The sequence below is a fragment of the Oculina patagonica genome, unplaced genomic scaffold, assembly GCF_052425735.1.
Source record: "Oculina patagonica isolate OP01 unplaced genomic scaffold, crgOcupat unplaced10, whole genome shotgun sequence".
NCBI classification, from domain to species: domain Eukaryota; kingdom Metazoa; phylum Cnidaria; class Anthozoa; order Scleractinia; family Oculinidae; genus Oculina; species Oculina patagonica.
Genome location: NW_027556973.1, coordinates 20,266 through 39,705, shown reverse-complemented (window position 1 = coordinate 39,705; position 19,440 = coordinate 20,266). Strand labels below are relative to the sequence as shown.

The 19,440-nt window shown below is 39.5% G+C and overlaps 2 protein-coding genes across 2 annotated transcripts; both read right to left on the bottom strand.

Moving 5' to 3' along the window:
• Positions 1–21: 21 nt before the first annotated feature.
• On the bottom strand, positions 22–7,838 carry LOC144639503 (uncharacterized). The gene is made up of 6 exons (XM_078498800.1): positions 7,788–7,838; positions 7,422–7,554; positions 7,189–7,335; positions 6,548–6,658; positions 6,022–6,190; positions 22–441 (listed from the first exon to the last, which is right to left on the bottom strand). Exons 2-6 carry the CDS (start codon positions 7,527–7,529, stop codon positions 101–103), a joined length of 876 nt encoding a protein of 291 aa, XP_078354926.1. The 5' UTR covers positions 7,530–7,554; positions 7,788–7,838; the 3' UTR covers positions 22–100.
• Positions 7,839–10,982: 3,144 nt separating this feature from the next.
• On the bottom strand, positions 10,983–16,215 carry LOC144639501 (uncharacterized). The gene is made up of 6 exons (XM_078498798.1): positions 16,112–16,215; positions 15,691–15,820; positions 15,029–15,181; positions 13,274–13,384; positions 12,473–12,641; positions 10,983–11,425 (listed from the first exon to the last, which is right to left on the bottom strand). Exons 2-6 carry the CDS (start codon positions 15,793–15,795, stop codon positions 11,103–11,105), a joined length of 861 nt encoding a protein of 286 aa, XP_078354924.1. The 5' UTR covers positions 15,796–15,820; positions 16,112–16,215; the 3' UTR covers positions 10,983–11,102.
• Positions 16,216–19,440: the final 3,225 nt, after the last annotated feature.

The following is a 19,440-nucleotide window of genomic DNA, read 5'->3' as shown; positions in this document are numbered from 1 at the left end:
CCGTTAACGTCATGTTTAACCTCTCTATTACATCTGTAAAAAACAAAATATGTCATATCACGACCAGCAAAAACTGTCTTGATCCAAGAATATACTCGCGTCACAGTCTTTCAAAAATCTCTGCTGTTCCGTTGTTAGAGTTTCCAATGTTGTTGCAAATATATTTGCAGCACACCGTGACTAGCCTTATGGTGTGCTCATTCCAACATCGTGATCGACGACGACGGTTTCGAGCCATCCAACCATAATGAAAGAATGACGGCATACTCCGGACCCAACGCCGCATATTACATTTGGGGTTCTTGATACAGCTTACATTTGTCTCGCAGTCCAATTCAGGCTCGGGACATATTTGGTAGGCTGAATTGAGGTCCATTCCCCCTGAGCACAGTGCTGTACCGTTTAGACCACTCCCAGTCTGCCTTCGCACTCGATCAGTTTCTCTCTCTGCAAAAGAACCAAATGAAAATCATCTATCAAAGAGAAAATACCATAAATTTCCGAACGTAACAACCCTCGTAACGTTTGGATTTAGCACTGAACCTTTTCCTTTTGCTATTTTTGCAGTGTCGCAACTTAAAGTGCTACTATGATCAAAATTTTACCTTCCCTTTTCTCTTCGGTTTTGGAAAGTACTTACATTAAATAGTAACCTTGCCAAATTTTAAGTTCAAATTCGAATTGGAAGACCACTTATTTCACGCGTAAACTTCGACTTCGGCTTGCCGCCATTACTAGATTCAAAAATGTCCGAGGACCAAATAGAGATCTGGAACTAGTTGGGGCGAGTGCATGCTAACGTCATATGCGCATCAACAAAATGGCTGCTTCGAAGTCTGGAGTGACCGATCTGGAAAAACATTGGTTTTCTTTTTAATCTGTAGTGATGTAGAAGCCTTATCTACTGCGCAAATGTTTTTTAAACATACTTCAAGGCATCTCCAGGTCACTTTTGCACAACATAGTGGCAGAAAACAACTCAAGAGGCGGAATTTCGTGACATCTTAACTCGCCCGAACTATTAAACCACGCAAGATGAATAATAGATCGCCTGATAACTTTGAGGGAAACTTGTACTCTTGGAAATGCTTTATAGATATTTCTCCCTGCAACCATTGTGAGGTTAACTTCTTCAACTATCCAAGGGAAGTGAATAGAATAGAACGCTTCGAATTATCTACAGTGAGTTTACGGTATTCGCTACTTTTTAGAAGCAAAACATTGGGTGAGTGGCGTATAAATTTACTTCTGTTGCTCAAGCGCTCGTGTTCTAGAATAGTCATTTTTAAATTAATTGTAAATACTTCATGTCAAAAAAGGTAATTTTTGGACAAATCGGCCTGTATGTTTCTGAATTATATCCTCTATTGTACAAATAAACTTAAATAAATTCGCACGAGGCGGTACATTATGTGAAAGTACATACAGAAGGGATGCAAAGCTTAGCAATATCTTTTTACTGATTATATGTACTGAGAATGTTTCCATTATAGTCCTCTGTATACTCTGCAGTCTTAATAAACTCACCAGCACGTCTTCAGTGTTGGTCACTTGCTTATTTCTGCCATGCAATGTAAAACACTACAGTACTGACTGTACTTCATTGTGCACTTAGAATAGTATTCATAAACATTTTCTGAGAAGTAAACTCAGGATAGAACACTGTTAGCCTGTCTCAGAGACATACATGCTATCCGGATTTTACTCAGTAAATCTTTATTATATTTAAGTACAACAGGGGCCATGAGCTATAATTATGACCTGTGCCAATCACTTATGCTGTGTGCAACAGAGCACTGTTGAAATCCTAGCTACTCTTTATTTTAAGTTTGCAATATATTTATTTTTGGCATGCTCTTTTTGTTCATAAGTTGAGAATGTAGTAGCCAACAATAAATCATGTGAATGTGCCAGAGAACTCCTGAGCTGCTGATCCATCATAATTTCTAACACAAGTACAGTCAAATCTGTACCATAAATAAAAATGTTGTATTGATTGAGGTGCAGTGGCCTAAGTGTAAGTTGTTGGACTCCGGATCAAGCGGTTCAGGTGTGAACTCTTACTGGTGTCATTGTGCTGTGTTCTTGGGCAAGACTACTCTCATGGTGCCTCCTCTCCAAGTGTAGAATGGGAACCGGCAAATTGATGGTGTGAGGAGGGGGGAGGGGGGGGGGGGGGGTAAACCTTTGATGAGCTTATACTTGCATCTCATCCAGGGGGGAAGTAGAAATACTCCTGGTTGCTTAATCCTACTTAGCCAGGATAAAGTTGCTTGATGGGCAACTAGACTTGCATGCAGACCTTGCCTTTATGTAACAAGGGGGTAATTTTGAGGCCACGCAGGACCCCTGCAACCATTATATATGTATATTTATTTAAAGAGTATACACGAACTCTGAAGCCGACAACAAATACAGTCAAACCTGTACCATAAATAAAAATGTTGTCATAGTAATGGGGTAGTTGTATTGATTTAGGTGCGGTGACCTAATGGTCAGTGCGCAAGACTCTGAATCAAGCCGTTCAGGTGTGAGCCCACACCAGTGTCATTACATGTATGTGGGGGGAGTGGGGAGGTTAAACCTGTGATGCAATTGTACTTCCATCTCATCCAGGTTGCTTAATCCTACTTAAACCAAGATATGCTCTGGCCTGATGGGCAACTAGGCTTGCATGCGGACTTTGCCTTTTTGCATCAAGGGAGCACATTTAGAAGCACATTTATGGGAATTAATCCCTTATGGAAGGAGAAAACTGTCTCCAATAGGGTGTCTGTTTATTTAGGGTGGTACACGGAGCTGGCTTGTTTACAGTCACGTTAAGTTGACACAAGATTAGTCCCAAAATTGAACCCTCAATTACATACACATACTGCAGATGCACAATGTACTGCCAGTGGTGTTCTCTAGAAAGAGCCACTGTCATATTGCATATGATACCGTATTTTCTTGAGTAGACGCCAGACCCCGACTCAACGCGGGCTTCATTTAAATGCCGGTTCAAAACTGGAAACGTTTGATCAAGGTCCCAGTGTTTGTTCGAGGTCCAGGTGTTCCCGTTTATGAGCTTAAAACTCCTTATTTTACTTGCTCCCATGTTGTGCATATATTGTTTCAGTTATTTGTATCATCAAAAAAATCATGGGGCCAAAAGGAAAACAAATGGGTGAAATGAATAAGAAAACCTACTCCTACCCAGTTTTGCTGCTACTTGTTGGTCAGTTTCATAACATTGTCAGTAAATAGAGTGAAGGACTCTACAGTGTTCAAATAGTTTTCTTATTTTAAGAAACAGGAATACTGAATGCTGGCTGAAGCTGGATGTCTGAAGTGTTATCACCCATTAAAACACTTAGTTTTAAAAAGGTTTATTACCTATTATTGTAGTCAAGGAAGGTAAAACTGTATAAAACTCAAGGAGCTAAATCCATTGATCACCTGCACCATCTTGTTGACTTTAATTTTTCTGTATAAATTTTACATTATTTCATGTTTATCAAGCTTTTTTTCGGAATAAACAGCTGAGATAGATTTCTAATTAGCTCATTATGCCCATGGCGTGTATGATAGATTACAAGAATGAAAACAACAGTTAAGATCATTTCAATCCTTCGCAAACGGCAATAGCAACCTACATGTAAGCTTATATGCAGCTCTATTAATTCAAACATTGCAGACATTTAATCATAACTATTCAATTACGTTTTTCTCGTCATACAATGTATTCAAACGTATGTAGTCCGTGAATCGCCGTTCCTCTTCGTTCTTCGAGGCTTCTTCGAATCGGTGCTTCGATCGGACAAGAAGACGACAGCTTCGTTGTAGGCATACAGCGCCAAAACCTCATCGAATGAAATAATTGAAGTATTTGCATACAAACATTGCCCTTTAGACCGACGGCAAACGGCTTTAAATTCTCATTATAAGAAACGATACCGCTAAATTGCAATGTCTCTTCGTTGCGGCTCTCTTCGGTTTCGCCACCGGGCAAACTAGACGAAGAATTTGTCGAAGAAAATATACTTTATAACCCTCTTAATTCTCAGTATATTCTCTCTTGGAACACTCGAAGCTCGAAGCGACGATGCGCATATGACGTCACGATCCAACTCATGCGTAAATCCGCTTTTCAGTACAGTCGCTGGCTCACTTTAGACGTCCGAGTAATGGCGGACGGGTTTTCCACGATTTTCGGCAAGCTATTTCAAGGTTTATATCGCTCGCAACGTTCTAAATTCTAGCGCGCTAGTTAAATATAGACTTATTGAACAAATTGACTTTAGAAAAAGTCGAAAAGAAAAACAAAAATTTTGGTCATAGTAGCACTTTAAGGGGCCGGGGGTCGTTACATGCATTTGGGCATTTGGGCCGATCATTCCTACTATAGCCTGAGTACAGTGGTATCAAATGTGAAAACATGCGCAACACCAGCACAAAACTACTTTTGTTTATCCGTAAAGAGAGAGACCAAAAGGGGATAAGTTGTTGAAAAGAATTAACATCAAAACAGAATACCGTAAAATTCCGGCTATAAGCCCTGGGCTTATACAACTTCGTAAGGGGTTTTGGGTGGGCTTATAAACGGAGGGGCTTATATCCGGGAGGGCTTATAAGCGGAATAAAAAAACGTTTCGAAACGAGCCATGGGAGTGTTGATCGAAATACGTTTTTAAGTTAAAAACGCATATTAAAGCAACATTTAGCCCTGTTTAGTACTGTCATCCGGCAGAAGGGGGCTTATATCCGGGAGGGCTCATAATCGGATGTATTTTTTGTTGCCAGATAGATGGGCCTATAACCGGGAGGGGGGGGGGGGCTTATAACCGCAATTTTACGGTAGTCGATATATCATCCTTGATGTCTCAATTCTCTAGTGTTGTTTTTTTAGTTAGCTACTTTCAGAGGATCGTTACATTCGGAATTTACTTTGTCGCTACTTTTGTTGCCGATAATCTTATTTCGGGGCTAGTTACTTTTGGAATCCTATGGTAGGAGACCATGGTTCGCCTCCGGCATAATTTTCATAGGGACTTGGAATTTACCCTTGAAATAGCTTTGCCCCCCGGGGGGACTCCCATATAGAAGGGACGGGGATGCTCGTCGGAAGCTTATGAAGACCCCTAAAATAGACTTTGTTTATATGAATCGAGTAAATATAACGAATGAAAATTCTTTCTTTTTGGTTATTTCTTCGCGTGCAACCCTAAACGAGACCTTGACAGCTAAAAATAATGACAGTTTGCAGAGAACACCCTAAGCGAGACCAAAATCCGAAATCAATTTACACCCCTAAGTGAGACGACGAGCATCCCCGTCCCTTTCATATGGGAGTCCCCCCCGGGAGCTTTGCTTCAGTTGAACCAACATTTGCCAGCATATTTGTACAAACTCTGGTCTTACAAGGGTGTTTTCAACCTCGTTTCCAGGGCCTCTCTCCTTTTCCTCCCTTGTCGTCGGAGAGAGGCCCTGACCATCAATTGTTATGGCGGCCTTGTTTTCTTTAATCGATTCAAAGCGGCTTGTCTTCTTACAGTGGGAAGATTAGGTTCGAGTAGGGCTGGAGTGAACGCTGAAATTAACCCCGGGGGGGTACTCCCTATAATGGCCTATACGGGGAGGCTCCGCCCGAAAGGGGTACCTTTTTCAGGCTTCTGGTATATAAAAGGGGAGGGATTTCACAAGTTTAGGTATACTAAAGGGTATGGAAATTTGTCATTTAGGTTTTTCAAAGGGACTTTTTTAAAATATTTTGAACAGATGCAATTTATGGCTGTATTATTTCAACTTTTTAAGCGCTATATGAAAATGACAAGAAAACGTCGTGTTCTAAGTCTATGCCATGTCTTTCAGGTATAAGAAAGGGGTATCTTTTTCAGTAAAAGGTATACGAAAGGGGTACAATTTCTGTAAAAATGGTATATAAAACGGGGTAAGGGGTTAGAGCTCGAGGCGGAGCCTCCCCGTACAAAACTTTTTTGAGTACCCCCCCCCCCCCCGGGTAATTAACTTGCATCGCCTCACTTTCTGTTTGAACTCCTGTCACTTTCAGAGTCTCCTGCGCCTCTCGCACGTGGTATATCGGATACTGTGCACAAAAATCTGCTAATTCATCACTGAGTACAGAACGATCAGTCACTTCACCGTCAATTATCCACGTAGTATGAACTCGTCTAGTCTCTGTAATAACCATCTGATTAAAAGAAAATATGTTAGTGTGAGCAGATGAATCTCTCGTGTGGTCGTCTTGTTTGGATCTTTTCGATGTCTTTTCTCGTTGCGAGTGATTGAAAAGCGTAGGAAGATTTATGTCAGTTTATTCAGGCTGTGAACACGGATTTATTAGGAAATAACGTTTGTTGATTCCTTCAGGTTGGGATCTCCTGCCCTCATACGGACCACTAGTTATTTAGTAATGAGTTCGTTTGACGTGTTTTCCTATCGTGTTTTTCGTCTATTAAGCCAGAAGTCTAAACAAAGATAGAGAGAAGGAAGTTTTCACTAATTATTTTTAACTGAACGGTTAGTAAAATCGATTTCGTGTTCTCACCTGCTTTGCCTTCTTAAGATCTCTCACTAGTTTCTCAGGAGTCGATTGCTCGTTTAAAAGAGGGAAAATGTAGCACATTTTGTTGTCTGGGAATCGCAGCATGGTCAAATTCTGGAATAATAAGCATATTATTAATTAATTATTAAGTATTCGAGAGAGAAGTTTTGAGAGCAAAATTCTAGAGCTCGCGTTAACAGAGAAGGTGAAAAAGAACATAAACCAGAGGAAATGATTGGAGTAACATCTATGCATGGCAAGCAAACTGATAAAAGCAAACTGAATCATTACAGCGTGAAATCTCATCGAAATCTCAGAATGGAGAAAACCTCTGGAAAAAAGTACATTTTGCCGCAATCATTCTGTAAACATGACTACATGAAAAAAAGCTATATGGAGCCCAGAAAAACGTACGTTCAGGTTGCTTCTATATCAAACGAGCAAAAACTTTTCACAACGTGCAAATTAGGGAACCCCTTTGTAGTAACTTGAAAACAAGCCAACGCCATTATCAGTCAGACTTCCGAGTTCCTGCTTGTTAAATGCCTGTTTGTTAAAAGGCAAGTTTACGTAACTTTTCCTTCACATGACTTTTCGAGTAAAATGATCGTAAACAAGAGGGAAAATTAAATTGTTCAGCTTACTTGTTTGAAATCATGTAAGGTATCACTGCGATCCACTCCAGGATGAGCAGGAACTTCAAACAATTCTGTTTGCTTGTCTGGGTCGACCTCAATCTTCTCGTTGTATTCTTCTCCAGCCTCGCTGATGTGGACAGTGAAATCCACGACCTTGTTGTGTAAAAAAAGAAAATTAGCTTTTTAGACGATATTCGTGTATTAAACATTATGCCAATGAAATAAAAACAGAAACGTACCTCTTTGGAAAAAGAATCCTTTCTTGGTTTGTCGCTTTTATGACTGACATGGTTGCCAGATGTAGAACTTAGCAAGACGAATATGATTGCGACGAAAAAGCACGCCATTTGGGATTGGGACAGTTGAGTCTGTCTATCTAAAAACAAGAAACATAAATTTGAAGGTAGGATTTAATCAAATCAACTAACTCAAATCCAAAGCGTGATTCATATCTAGCATAGCAATACGTTCTACATCGTTGTTGCTGCCGGCTAAAAAAAGCATACCAACAAACAAAATTTTCTGAACAACCTAACGTTTTTTGGCCCATATAAAAATTCTAGAAAACACTGAATAAAACTGACTACAATAGAAAGATCACTTACATGCTCCAAGAGACTCGAAAGACTCAAACGGGACGCTTGTGTTGAAGTACGCGTACGACGTTTTGGACCGGAGTATTTATAACCAATTATCAGAAACAAAATCCGGTCTTCTAACATCCTGCTTTTTCAACAAGTCGATTGATTTACTACAAAAATAGGAAGTTCCTGTCTTACTTGTTGTTTTTTTTTCTACAAAGATATATTACAGTAGGTGTAGCTGCCATAAGGCGAAATAAATTCTCGCGACCAGTAAACCACACAATAGTAAACTCTCACACAGTAAACAGTATATTTAGATTGAAGTTCAGTGTCCTTAGCGAGGTCTTTAGCGAGGTTTAAACTGAAAAGCAAAATAAAGAAACTTATAAAGCACAAATTACAAGGTAGCGAAAACGAACTATAAACAAACTTACATTTTTTTGGCGCTGTGGCCGCGAAAGTGGTTATCTGTATAAAACAGGCGAAAACTGCAGAAAACTGCGCTACAGCTCGTACAACACTATGACGGAAAACTAACTAAACGACGCCGTGAATTTAAATATAAAAGTAAAAACAAAAGCTAATGATGTAATAGAATTCCTAAGGGATCTGAAAGGGCGCGAAATATGTAAGATCCAACAGTAAGCACCTTCCGGGGGGGGGGTGTAAAAGGGTAGGAAAAACTATCATTTAGATATTTAAAAAGACCTTTCAAAAATTAAGTATCTAAAGGGATTATTCAAGGAGAAAAAAAACAGATACAGTATTTCTTCTGTAGGTAGGGGAAAGGAGTTCCAATTTGCTATCGAAGATATACGAAAGGGTAAGGGTTTGGACACCACCTTCTACAACTCGTCCTCTTTAAGTGGGAAAAAGAAAGTTCTGCTCGCAAGCTGGCTAACGAGTAGTTGTATCACCAAAGGTCACATCAAGGCGATCTAAAATACTTTGGCAATTTCCCACAATTGTGGCTGAGCCCTTGAACGCGCGCCAGTAATCTGAAGCTCTCATCCTGTTTTCGATCGAGGCTAATGAAGACATAAGATACTTTGTGACAGAAAATAATAATAAGTTTTCTGTTTGATTTCTTTCTGATATTCCTGTTTCATCGGCTAAACGCTCTCTTAAATATTAGTTTCAGAGAGGGATATTCTAGACCACCAACAACCATGGCCAAAAAGTGTAGGGAAGGTTTCCTATTTCTTTCCTCCCTTCGCCAATAATTCAAAGTTGTGGTATCATAAAGACGTACTTCACACCATATTGTTTACCATACATCTCGTTCAGTTCGACCTCGACATTGATTTGGGGGTAAGGGGGACTCTTAAACACCTCATGCTTAACTAAAGTTTAGATACATTTAAAAGATGTTGTAATCAAAGCGTTTTTTTAAATCCATCCTGCTACTTTTATTCAGTTTGGTTGTAGCTTAGGACGGGTTAGCCTACGTTGCAGCCGGACGTGTCACAAAATCTTCGATATAAGCGGTTAAAACTGTCTGCGACGTGGGCTAAGTTCGGGTGGGTGTGTACCATTTAGCTAACTGTTTCCGGTGATTTGGAAGCAAAATTGTCGGAAAGCTTCCCGGAATTGTTTTCGGAAATGTTAAAAACCTCTAATGGTATTCAGTTGTTTTCTCGGTGAGAAGACCGCAAATTAGAATGATTAGCACGGTTAAACTGGTTTCGGGCTGTCCTCTGTGACAACGTAATTGGTAAAAAGCGCCGTCTATTTCGGTTGGTCAGCTTATTTTGAACGATTCAAAGGCAACATCATAATTTCATCCTGATATACTTCTATGATCAGTTCACTTCAGTTCGTGTTCAGGATGCGAAGTACTCTAAACTAAACTTTCGGAACGTTTTTGGAAAGTTTTTGAGTCAGGAAAATTATATGAGAGACATTCTCGTCCCCAGAGCTTCTCGTCTCTCTTAGCAGGCAGAACCTGTGCACGAGAAACAAATGGCTCTGAGGAACATTATTTCGGCTAAGAGGGACAAGCGTCTCTGGAGACGAGAATAATCAGAGAGAATCAAAAACTCAAACGTGTTACCAGTTTTATTTTAGGTATCAAACTATTGTGTGTTTTTATTTGCCATATAAACAGGATGAACGCTTCAGATTACACATACGGCCCTGTAGTGACCTTTTGTGCTAATGTAACACGTATTTTGGCAGCAAGCAGTTAATATGATATTTCCATGTAAAATTCTCATCAATATAGACACCTAAGAATTTTGTATCACTGACTTGTTTCAATGTTTGATTACCAAAGGATAAAGAAAAGGATTTACTGAGGTGCTTCTGCCTCGATTTAAAAATAATATAATTAGTTTTCTAATAAAATGAGTCTGAAATTGGTCTAGCTGCACATTCACAGCGAAATTACTAACTTATTGCTAACCCGAGGTGGCCTCCCCCATAAGCCTTGTGGTTTCTTGGAGGTCTCCTCGCCCTATCTATTTTAGTTATTTTGTATGTATTTATTCTAAAGTGGCAAATAAAATAAAATGATGATGAAGCAAGCAGAACCTTCTTTTAATCACCCAAAGAGGGGGAGTTAAGGAAGGCTGGGCTCACAGGGTCATGCCAATGTATCTTTGTAGCAAAAAGATTTGACCAATCGCCTTGTTGAAATAGGATGTAATAATTATCAGACAGTTGTGTTTCTGATCATATTGCCGAGATAACTTCGTTTTAAATACTCCAACAATCGTTCACATTTCAATGCGAACTAAAAACTCAATTGTCGTTTCACGGAAAACTATTAGAGAAGCTTCACGTTCTAACGGAAAACAGCAAGTATCAAAATGCTGCTGATTCTGTTTACTTTTTCTCCTATTATTGAATAAATCCATAAGAAAAAGGAAAATAATATGCTTATTCACACCAAACACGAAAATACTCGCTTTGACGAAAAGAAAGGCACTGAACGGCAAACAGCAAAAGTTGGTGTTTTGCCGTTCGCGGGAAAAACAAACGTGGAGCTTAATCTCTCTAATATCAATGGTAAATCACGGCTTACGGCTATACAGCAGATTACCCTGGGTGCCAGAGCGTTTTTTCTTTTTTGCAGGAAAGACAGTATTTGTGAGCCACTCCATCAACGATCGCGGCTTCGCCGCTCTTTGTCGCCGTAAAAAAACCCTCTGGCACCCAGGGTAACAGCAGATCGTCTCTTGCGAGACAATCAGATTAAAAAAAAAAGGAATTCCGGTCGTTTTCACGTTTTATTTACATCCGTCAAAAACAAAATATGTCAAATCACTACCGTCGCGAAAACTCCCTTCGCCACGCTCAAGGGCGGGGTGGTGACCAAAAACTATCCTCTGACAGTCACAGTCTTTCAAAAATCTCTGCTGTTCCGTTGTTAGAGTTTCCAATGTTGTTGCAAACATATTTGCAGCACACTGTGACTAGCCTAGTGGTGTGCTCATTCCAACAACCCCCGTCCCAACCAAATGACCGGCGTCGACGCCCCCACATAAGGAAAGGCCGGTTAGAACATTTGGGGGATTTGATACAGCTCATATTTGTCTCACAGTCCAATGCGGGCTCGGGACATATTTGGTGGGCTGCATTGAGGTCCATTCCTCCTGGGCACAGTGCTGTACCGTTTAGACCATTCCCAGTCTGCCTCCGCACTCGGTTTGCTCTTTCTGCAAAACAACCAAAAAATCGAAGGTCATGCAAAACATCCACCAAAAGAGAAAATATCATCAATTTATTCAATACTATGATGCAAGCATGAAATTCATTCAAAAACATTGCTTTGTAATGTTCAGTACTCTTTCCTTGCGCCCCATCGCCCGCCATATTGAATTTTATACTGTTGCTAGGCAATAATGTCGCGTGCACGAAAATTTGAGTAGCGATTGGTTGATGGTTTGTTTTGGTCGAGGTTATCAAATTTGATAACGATCCTGGACTGATCATGAAGTTAAGAAAGTAACAAAGCTGGCAACTTTTGGATTTAGCAATGAAAGTTTTCCTTTCATTATTTCTTGAGGGCCGCAACTTAAGATCTATGGGATTGTTAATTTTGGTAGCTAAAACGTAATGGGCTTGATTTCCGCCGCTATATCGAGTCCGGTCTTCGTTCCTCCCCGCGGAGAAGAAGCGCGAGCTCATTTTTCCGAAAAGCGGCTGGAAATCGAGCCGGCCTATACTGTGTACCTTATATGGTTCGATCCAGCAGTTAAAACATGCACAACACCGACACAAAAAGTGAGTATAAACAGAACTACATTTTGTTTTTCCATAAAGAGAAAGCCCCAGAAGATATTAGTTATGGAAAAGAATTAACATCAGAGCACAAAAGTCTATCTATCGTCCTTGATATCTCAATTATCCAGTGTTGTTTGTTCGCTACTTTTAGAGTATCCTTGCATTCAGAATTTACAAACAACCCTTTAAAATTTGTCGCTACTTTCGTTGTCGACTTTTGGAACCCTATGATAGGAGAGCATGGTTGGCCTCCGGCATAATTTTCATAGGGACTTGGAATTTACCCTTGAAATAGCTTTGCTTCAGATGAACCAACATTTGCCAACATATTTGTGCAAGCTTTGATCTTTGTAAGGGTACCTTCACCACCGTAACCCATTCTATCGAAGGCTATCAAAGGTTTTTCGTACCTTGAGAAGATTCAAGGTTCGACTAGAGAGTGTTGAATTAAATGAACACTGCAAGTTCTATCGCCTCACCTTCTGTTTGAATCCCTGTCACTTTTAGAGTCTCCTGCGCCTCTCTCACGTGGTATATCGGATACTGTGCACAAAAATCTGCTAATTCATCACTGAGTACAGAACGATCAGTCACTTCACCGTCAATAATCCACGTAGTATCCACCCGCCTGGTCTCTGTAATAACCATCTGATGAAAACAAACGAAAAATACGTTAAAACGAGTAGATATGAAACCTCCTCAAACAAAGGAAATCAGGGCAGTCCCTAAGTTTTCGCAGGGTCAGTTGAGCGGGCAAACAGGCGAGCGCGCAATAAAATCAATTCAATTCACTCGAGGAAACGCGACTGTCTATAGTCTTTCATTTTTTTTTTGCGCTCGCGTGTCGCGACTACTCGCGTGAAGTAATTTTCTCGCGTGCTGAGACAAAATGAGGAACAACTGGTATAGCGGTTATGTAGTATAAAAATATAGTGCAGGTCAAGTCTAAAATAGAGTAAGGAAAATCATTTATCTTGATCTGAAATAGGGTAGGGATTTCGGGCAGGAAGTGCGCCGCACACCATCGCCCACATTTTCGGAGAGTACCCCCGAGGCTGTAGTTAATGACGCTTAAATCTGGAAATTTACCTCTCCCAAGATCTGTAAAACTGAGTTATAATTAAGAGAGTATCTACAAGTTGGTTTGACTTGTTGTTAGTTCTCTATGGAACTGCCCAACAGAGTTGTAAATGCCAAAGTCTTGCAAGGGGTAGGTAAACGAGAGAGGAAGAGAGTTTTTATTTTTAAGAGAATCGTTATTGAAATAGATGTGTTCTCACCTGCTTGGCCTTCTTTAGATCTCTCATCAGTTTCTCAGGTGTCGATTGTTCGTTCATCAGAGGGAAAATGTAGCACATTTTGCTGTCTGGGAATCGCAGCATGGTCAAATTCTGTGGTAGTAAGTATAAACAATTTGCGTTAAAGGCGGAGATTTTCAACAGTAATATTACTCCATAATATCTGAGGTAAAAGACTGAGTGAATGACTGACTGACTGACTGACTGACTGACTGACTGACTGACTGACTGACTGACTGACTGACTGACTGACTGACTGACTGACTGACTGACTGGCTGGCTGGCTGGCTGGCTGACTGACTGGCTGGCTGACTGGCTGGCTGGCTGACTGAATGACTGACTGACTGACTGACTGACTGACTGAATTAATCTCTCACGGAAATAAGTTTCTGAGAACACAATGTTTATTAGTTTGCAATCATCCTGTAAGCATGTACGGTCAGAGCGATAGCTTCTCAGCAGTGGAAAGGGAATTCCCAGCATTTAGAATCATGAACCACAAAGAAAAGCTTAGATAAACGCGTGGCTTGAAAACGAGCTAACGCTAGTTCAGTCACGTGACTTGCTTTCTAACGAGTTCCTGTTTGAAGATGAATTTTTCAACAATGACACGAGCATGGGACAAAGAAATATTCTTAGTCCCCGATGGGAATCGAACCCATGGCCTCCCAGATACCGAGTTCCTGTTTTTTTCCAGTTTGTTTAAAAATGTCACAAGAAAAGTATAAGTCTTGATTAAGGAGGCTCGATGTAGTTTTTTTAGCCGAAGGGTGGTTGTTTTGAATATTCAAATTACCTAGAAAGCCAATGTTCTATTTTTGCCAAAATACACCATAATGATCAAATATGACCAAATTTTAATTTTTTACTCGTCACTTAGTCACAACGGTTACCATAGCAACGATTGACGTTTTCTTTTGTTCTCAAACAAGCTTGATTTTCTCGAAATCTAGATTGACACTTGGTGTTTATTTTTTGATATGTTAAAGTTTAGTACATTGACTAACTGTTGACGAAATTTTAGAAAAATCTGTACGAGCGTTTTCAAGTAAATCAAGAATGAAATTCTCAGAAAAACACCGTTTTAATATAAAATAGGCGCTTTAAAATTGTTTCGTATTATTTGAGCACAGTTACTCTCACTGAAATATAAATACTTACACCATCAAAGACCATTAACTAAAAGCGAAAGACTTTTTGCTTTAATTTGTTAAAATATATCGACTTCCGATTGTAAGAAATTATAAGAAAATACCAAAAACTTCATTCTTGATTTACTCTAAAACGCTCTTACAGATTTTCCTAAAATTTTGTGTACAGGTAGTAAATCTACTATACTTGAACATATCAAAAAAATGAATACCAAGAGTCAATCTAGATTTCGAGAAAATCAAGCTTGTTTGAGAACAAAAGAAAACGTCAATGGTTGCTATGGTAACCTTTGTGACACAGTGACGGGTAAAAAAATAAAATTTGGTCATATTTGATCATTATGTTGTATTTTGGCAAACATCGAACATTGGCTTCCTAGATAATTTTAATTTTCAAAACAACCACTCTTCGGCTAAAAAAACTACATCGAGCCTCCTTAACAATAAATGATATAAAAACAATACCCGAAACAAACGTGTGCAAGGTTTGCAAAGAATAAAAGTATAGCAACTCCTCCACTGAAAAATTTCGCGAGTGGAATGAGTGGAAATAATATAAGAGCGAAAATGAAAATAAAAAACTCACGTGTTTAAAATCATGTAAGGTATCACTGCGGTCCACTCCAGGGTGAGCGGGAACTTCAAACAATTCTGTTTGCTTGTCTGGGTCAACCTCAATCTTCTCGTTGTATTCTTCTCCAGCCTCGCGGATGTGTACAGTGAAATCCACGACCTTGTTCTATAAAAAGAAAAATTCAGTCTCAAATCCGCTCGGGTAATATAAGTACTATACTATTTTGCCTCATTAGCATACGACTTTGCATAGAGAAGGGTCGAGAAGGCATCATGCTATATACAAAGTGACTCCAGATATTTAAAGAGATTGTGAAACTTAATTATCGGCGACATTTTCAGCTTTTTATGTGAAATATTCAAGGAGATATAAGCGTTCAAAAACTGCAAAATGTTTGGGTGGTAAAAACGCTAATGAGCCCCATACATTCTTTGTAAAATATCAAGCTTTCAATCCTGCGTGAAATTTATAGCGAAAGTTAATCGTCCCATGTACTTTCATTATTCAGAATTGATATTTTTGCAGCTCGATCAGAAAGTGAAGTGCTTATGCTAAAGAGGCAAATATTGTAAACAAAGATTCCCCCCATACAAGAACGGCTGTTCTAAATTTTCCGGCGATTTAATTTGTCCTGCCCATGTTTCAGTAAAGAAAACCGTGACCCAGATACATACCTGTCGTGACGAAGAATCCTTTATTGGCTCGTCGCTTTTATGAACATGGCTACTTGCCGATGTAGAACTTAGCAGGATCACCATGACGAGGATAAAGTACGCCATTTGAGAGTGGAACGGTTAAGGCTGTCTATTTAAAAACAAAACAAAGCAGACATTTGAAGGCATAAATCCTGGAAAAGCTAAGGAAACAAACACATCCTTAAATAATAAAGATGTATTTTTTAACAATGACACGAGCATGGGACTAAGAAAAATTCTGAGTCCCCGACGGGAATCGAACCCATGGCCTCCCAGATACCGGTTGAGCCTCTAACCAATTGAGGTACGAGAGACTCGTGTGAGCTGGGCCATTTACTAGTCTATGGCCGGTGTAATTATACCAATAACATGAACAAATCCTACAGTGGAAAGAACTTACCTGCTCTGAGGGAAAATCGAAACACGTTCACTCAACAAGCTGGATGCTTAATATGTTAAATTACATCGTTGTGGGTGTATTTATAACGAGGCCATCTCGGCAATATGATCAGGAACACAGATATCCATTAACTCCTTCCTTAACTCCTCCTCTTGTGTGGGTAGAAGAAGATCCCGGGAAGAAGATTCTGCTCGCCTGCTTCCAAACTACGAGTAACATTAACACAAAAGGTCACTACAGAGCCGTCCTAGTCTACAATATTTTGAATTAGATGGCCAATGTAATTATACCAATAACATGAACAAATCCTTCCATGGAAAGAACTTACCCGCTCTAAGGGAGTATTTTTGACGAGGTCATCCTGGCAATGTGATCAGGAACACAGATGTCCATTAACATCCTATTTCAACAGGACGATTGGTCAAATCTTTTTGCTACAAAGATACATTGAACTTAACTCCTCCTTTTGAGTGGGCTGAAGAAAATTCTGCTCTCTTGCTGCCAAAATATCTGTAACATTAGCACAAAAGGTCACCAAAGAGCCGTCTAGTCTACCATATTTTATGCGTTGGCAGTTTCCCACAATTGTGGCTAAACTCCAAACGTGTAATTTGAAGCGTTCATCCTGTTTATGAGGCAAATGAAAACATACCGATAGTTTGATACTTGAAGTAAAGCTAGTAATACCTTTGAGTTTTTGATTTCCTCTGATCATTCTCGTCCCCAGATCCACTCGTCCCTCTTTAGCCAAAATCATGTGCGCTTCACATTTGTGTGGAAAAATTAGTTGTTTCGGTGGGAAATTAAATGGAACGGGTTTTTGCACTGGAAGATTTTCAAAAAAAAAAGGAATACAGTGGAACCCCGCTATACGGACACCCGCTTAATATGGACACCCTGATATTATGGACAGTTTTGTTTGTCCCGACGAAAACCTCATACATTTTCATTTTCAATTAACCCGCTTACGGACACCCGTTAATTCGGACAACGGACACTGTTTGAGAGAAGCAATGACCATGCTGGAGGACTTGACAGAATACCTTAACAGTGAAAATTTAACGGAAACGGCAAATAGCCTTGCAAAGGTTTTGTCGAATCTATAGTCCGCCTGGTTGTGTCGCAAGCTATTAAAAAGCTTCCGTGCAAAGTAAAGTTACCGACTTTTTCAAATGAGTTTTTAGAGTTTAAGAACGGTTACGGTCAGAGTTTCAGTTACAAAGGAAACTTTATAGAAGACGTTCTGTTGCTGTTGAAATGTTTTTTATTTCTTGTATATAGTTAAGTTGCAAAATTTTTAAATAATTCCACTGTTGAGTTTATTAAAGTTTAGTTTGAAAAATGACTAGATCGAAAGGTTTTCGTAAAAACTATTAATTTTAGTCAGAGTTCACAGTTTGCATTTGTTACAGTGGCAGTATAATTAAACAAGGTTTTGTTGCCGTAAAAACGTTTGCCTTCGTCTTTGTGTCGATAAAACATGTATCCGTGACTTTTTCTTGAGACCCCGCTTAATACGGACACCCCGTTAATACGGACAATTTGGCCTGTCCCCTTGGTGTCCGTATTAACGGGGTTCCACTGTACCTTCAAATGTATTCCTCTTTTCCGTTTTCCCGGTATGACCGAAAATTTACTGTCCTATTTGCCACAACCAGACCGTTCGTTTGCAGAGCAAGGTCAGCAACTGAACCAAAGAACCCTAAAATTCAGTACCCTTTGAATCGACTCAAATTTATCCAAAATTCCTTTCGAGTGTAAATAGGGGACGTTTCTTATCTAAGAGCGAGGGTTCTCCCCTTAAACTTTCTTCGAGGCTTCATGAAGAAGGAAGATAAAGTAGAAAAGTTTCACCTTCTATCACCATATTTTTTTTTTACCCAGGCTCTTTGCAGTTCTATCAAAACGGGAATTTTCAAAAGGAAAAACTTCTTTCCGTTCCTTTTACGTGATTGCCAGATTTGTACTGTTCCATTCCCACCAAAAATTCCATGTAAATGGAAAGCGCCTCATATGTCCTCAGAGCCACTTGTTTCGCACAGGCTCAGCCGGCTAAGAGGGACAAGCAGCTCTGGGGACCAGAACGTCTCCTAATATAATATTACTGACTCAAAAACTTTCAAAAGAATTAACTTTCTGAAAGTTTATTTTGGAGTACTGCGCATCCTGAACACGAATCAAAGTGAGCTGATAGTAAAAATCTCAGTGTGAAACTACAATGTTGCCTTTGAATCGTTCCAAATTAGCTGACCAACCGAAATAGACAGCGCTTCGTTATACCAATTAGGTTGTCACAGAGGACAGGACGAAACCTGCTAAAACGTGCTAATAGTCGTTCTTAAATTTGCGGTCCCCCAACCAAGAAAACAACCGAATACCACTGGAGTTTTTTTTATTAATGTTTTCGTTTTGAACGTTAATTAGACTTCCTACATACCGGAAACAGTTAGCTAAATGGTATACACCTAATTTAAGAAATGTCGACCCTGTGAAAAGCATAAACCATGAACGATAAGACCGAATGGCAGTCTGGGTAGACAGCATTGGCAAGCTGACTGTGATATTCCATTTATTGGTAATCACGATGTTTTCTTCTTTTGGAGCCTTAAGAGCTTGATTTATGCATCTTGACGTATCATAATGTTTATTCTGCCACAGACGGGGATTACTTTTTTACGATATCTTAACCAAAATTTTTTTTTTCTTTAGTAGCAAAATATCACATGTTTTCCTTCACCCAGTAAACAGGATAAGAGCGTTAGATTACTGGCGCGCATTTAATTGAGGGAAATTGCCAAAGTATTTTTTTAAATCACACCGTTGCGAATAGTCAGCCGGTATGAAAGCAGAATCTTCCATCCCCACTGCGTTTTAAGAGGCGGAATTTTGAAAGGTAGACATAGTGTCGTGCAAGTGTAATGAATCATTGTAGCAAAAAAGAACAATTAAAACAAGAACTTCCTCTGTTTGTGATTGATCAAAGGAGCGCTATGACCAAAGTTTTCACAAACGGATTTCTTTTTCATTTATCACTGTTTAGTCACAAATATGCTGGTAAACGTTGGTTCAACTAAACAAACAAGGTATTACAGAAACAATAAAGACAGAAAGCGGTTACTGCCCGAGGGGGGGCTTCCATATGAAATGAGTGGTGATGCTCATCGGAAATTTTGAAAAGAACCTCTAAAAGAAACCAATCTGGGCGTGGCGCACGTTCTTTTTTTTATCTCTAAAAGATACCAGAATACTAAAAATAGAATTTATATTTGTATATGTCCTCGTGTGCAACCCTTCAACGAGACCTTGACGGCTAAAAATATTGGTGTTTT

Coding starts and splice junctions, on each gene's coding strand:
- LOC144639503 (XM_078498800.1), bottom strand. CDS start 7,529: ATGGCGTGCTTTTTCGTCGCAATCATATTCGTCTTGCTAAGTTCTACA. Junction 6,659..7,188: donor CCTTACATGATTTCAAACAA/GTAAGCTGAACA, acceptor TTATTATTCCAG/AATTTGACCATGCTGCGATT. Junction 6,191..6,547: donor ATCTTAAGAAGGCAAAGCAG/GTGAGAACACGA, acceptor TCTTTTAATCAG/ATGGTTATTACAGAGACTAG.
- LOC144639501 (XM_078498798.1), bottom strand. CDS start 15,795: ATGGCGTACTTTATCCTCGTCATGGTGATCCTGCTAAGTTCTACATCG. Junction 13,385..15,028: donor CCTTACATGATTTTAAACAC/GTGAGTTTTTTA, acceptor TTACTACCACAG/AATTTGACCATGCTGCGATT. Junction 12,642..13,273: donor ATCTAAAGAAGGCCAAGCAG/GTGAGAACACAT, acceptor TGTTTTCATCAG/ATGGTTATTACAGAGACCAG.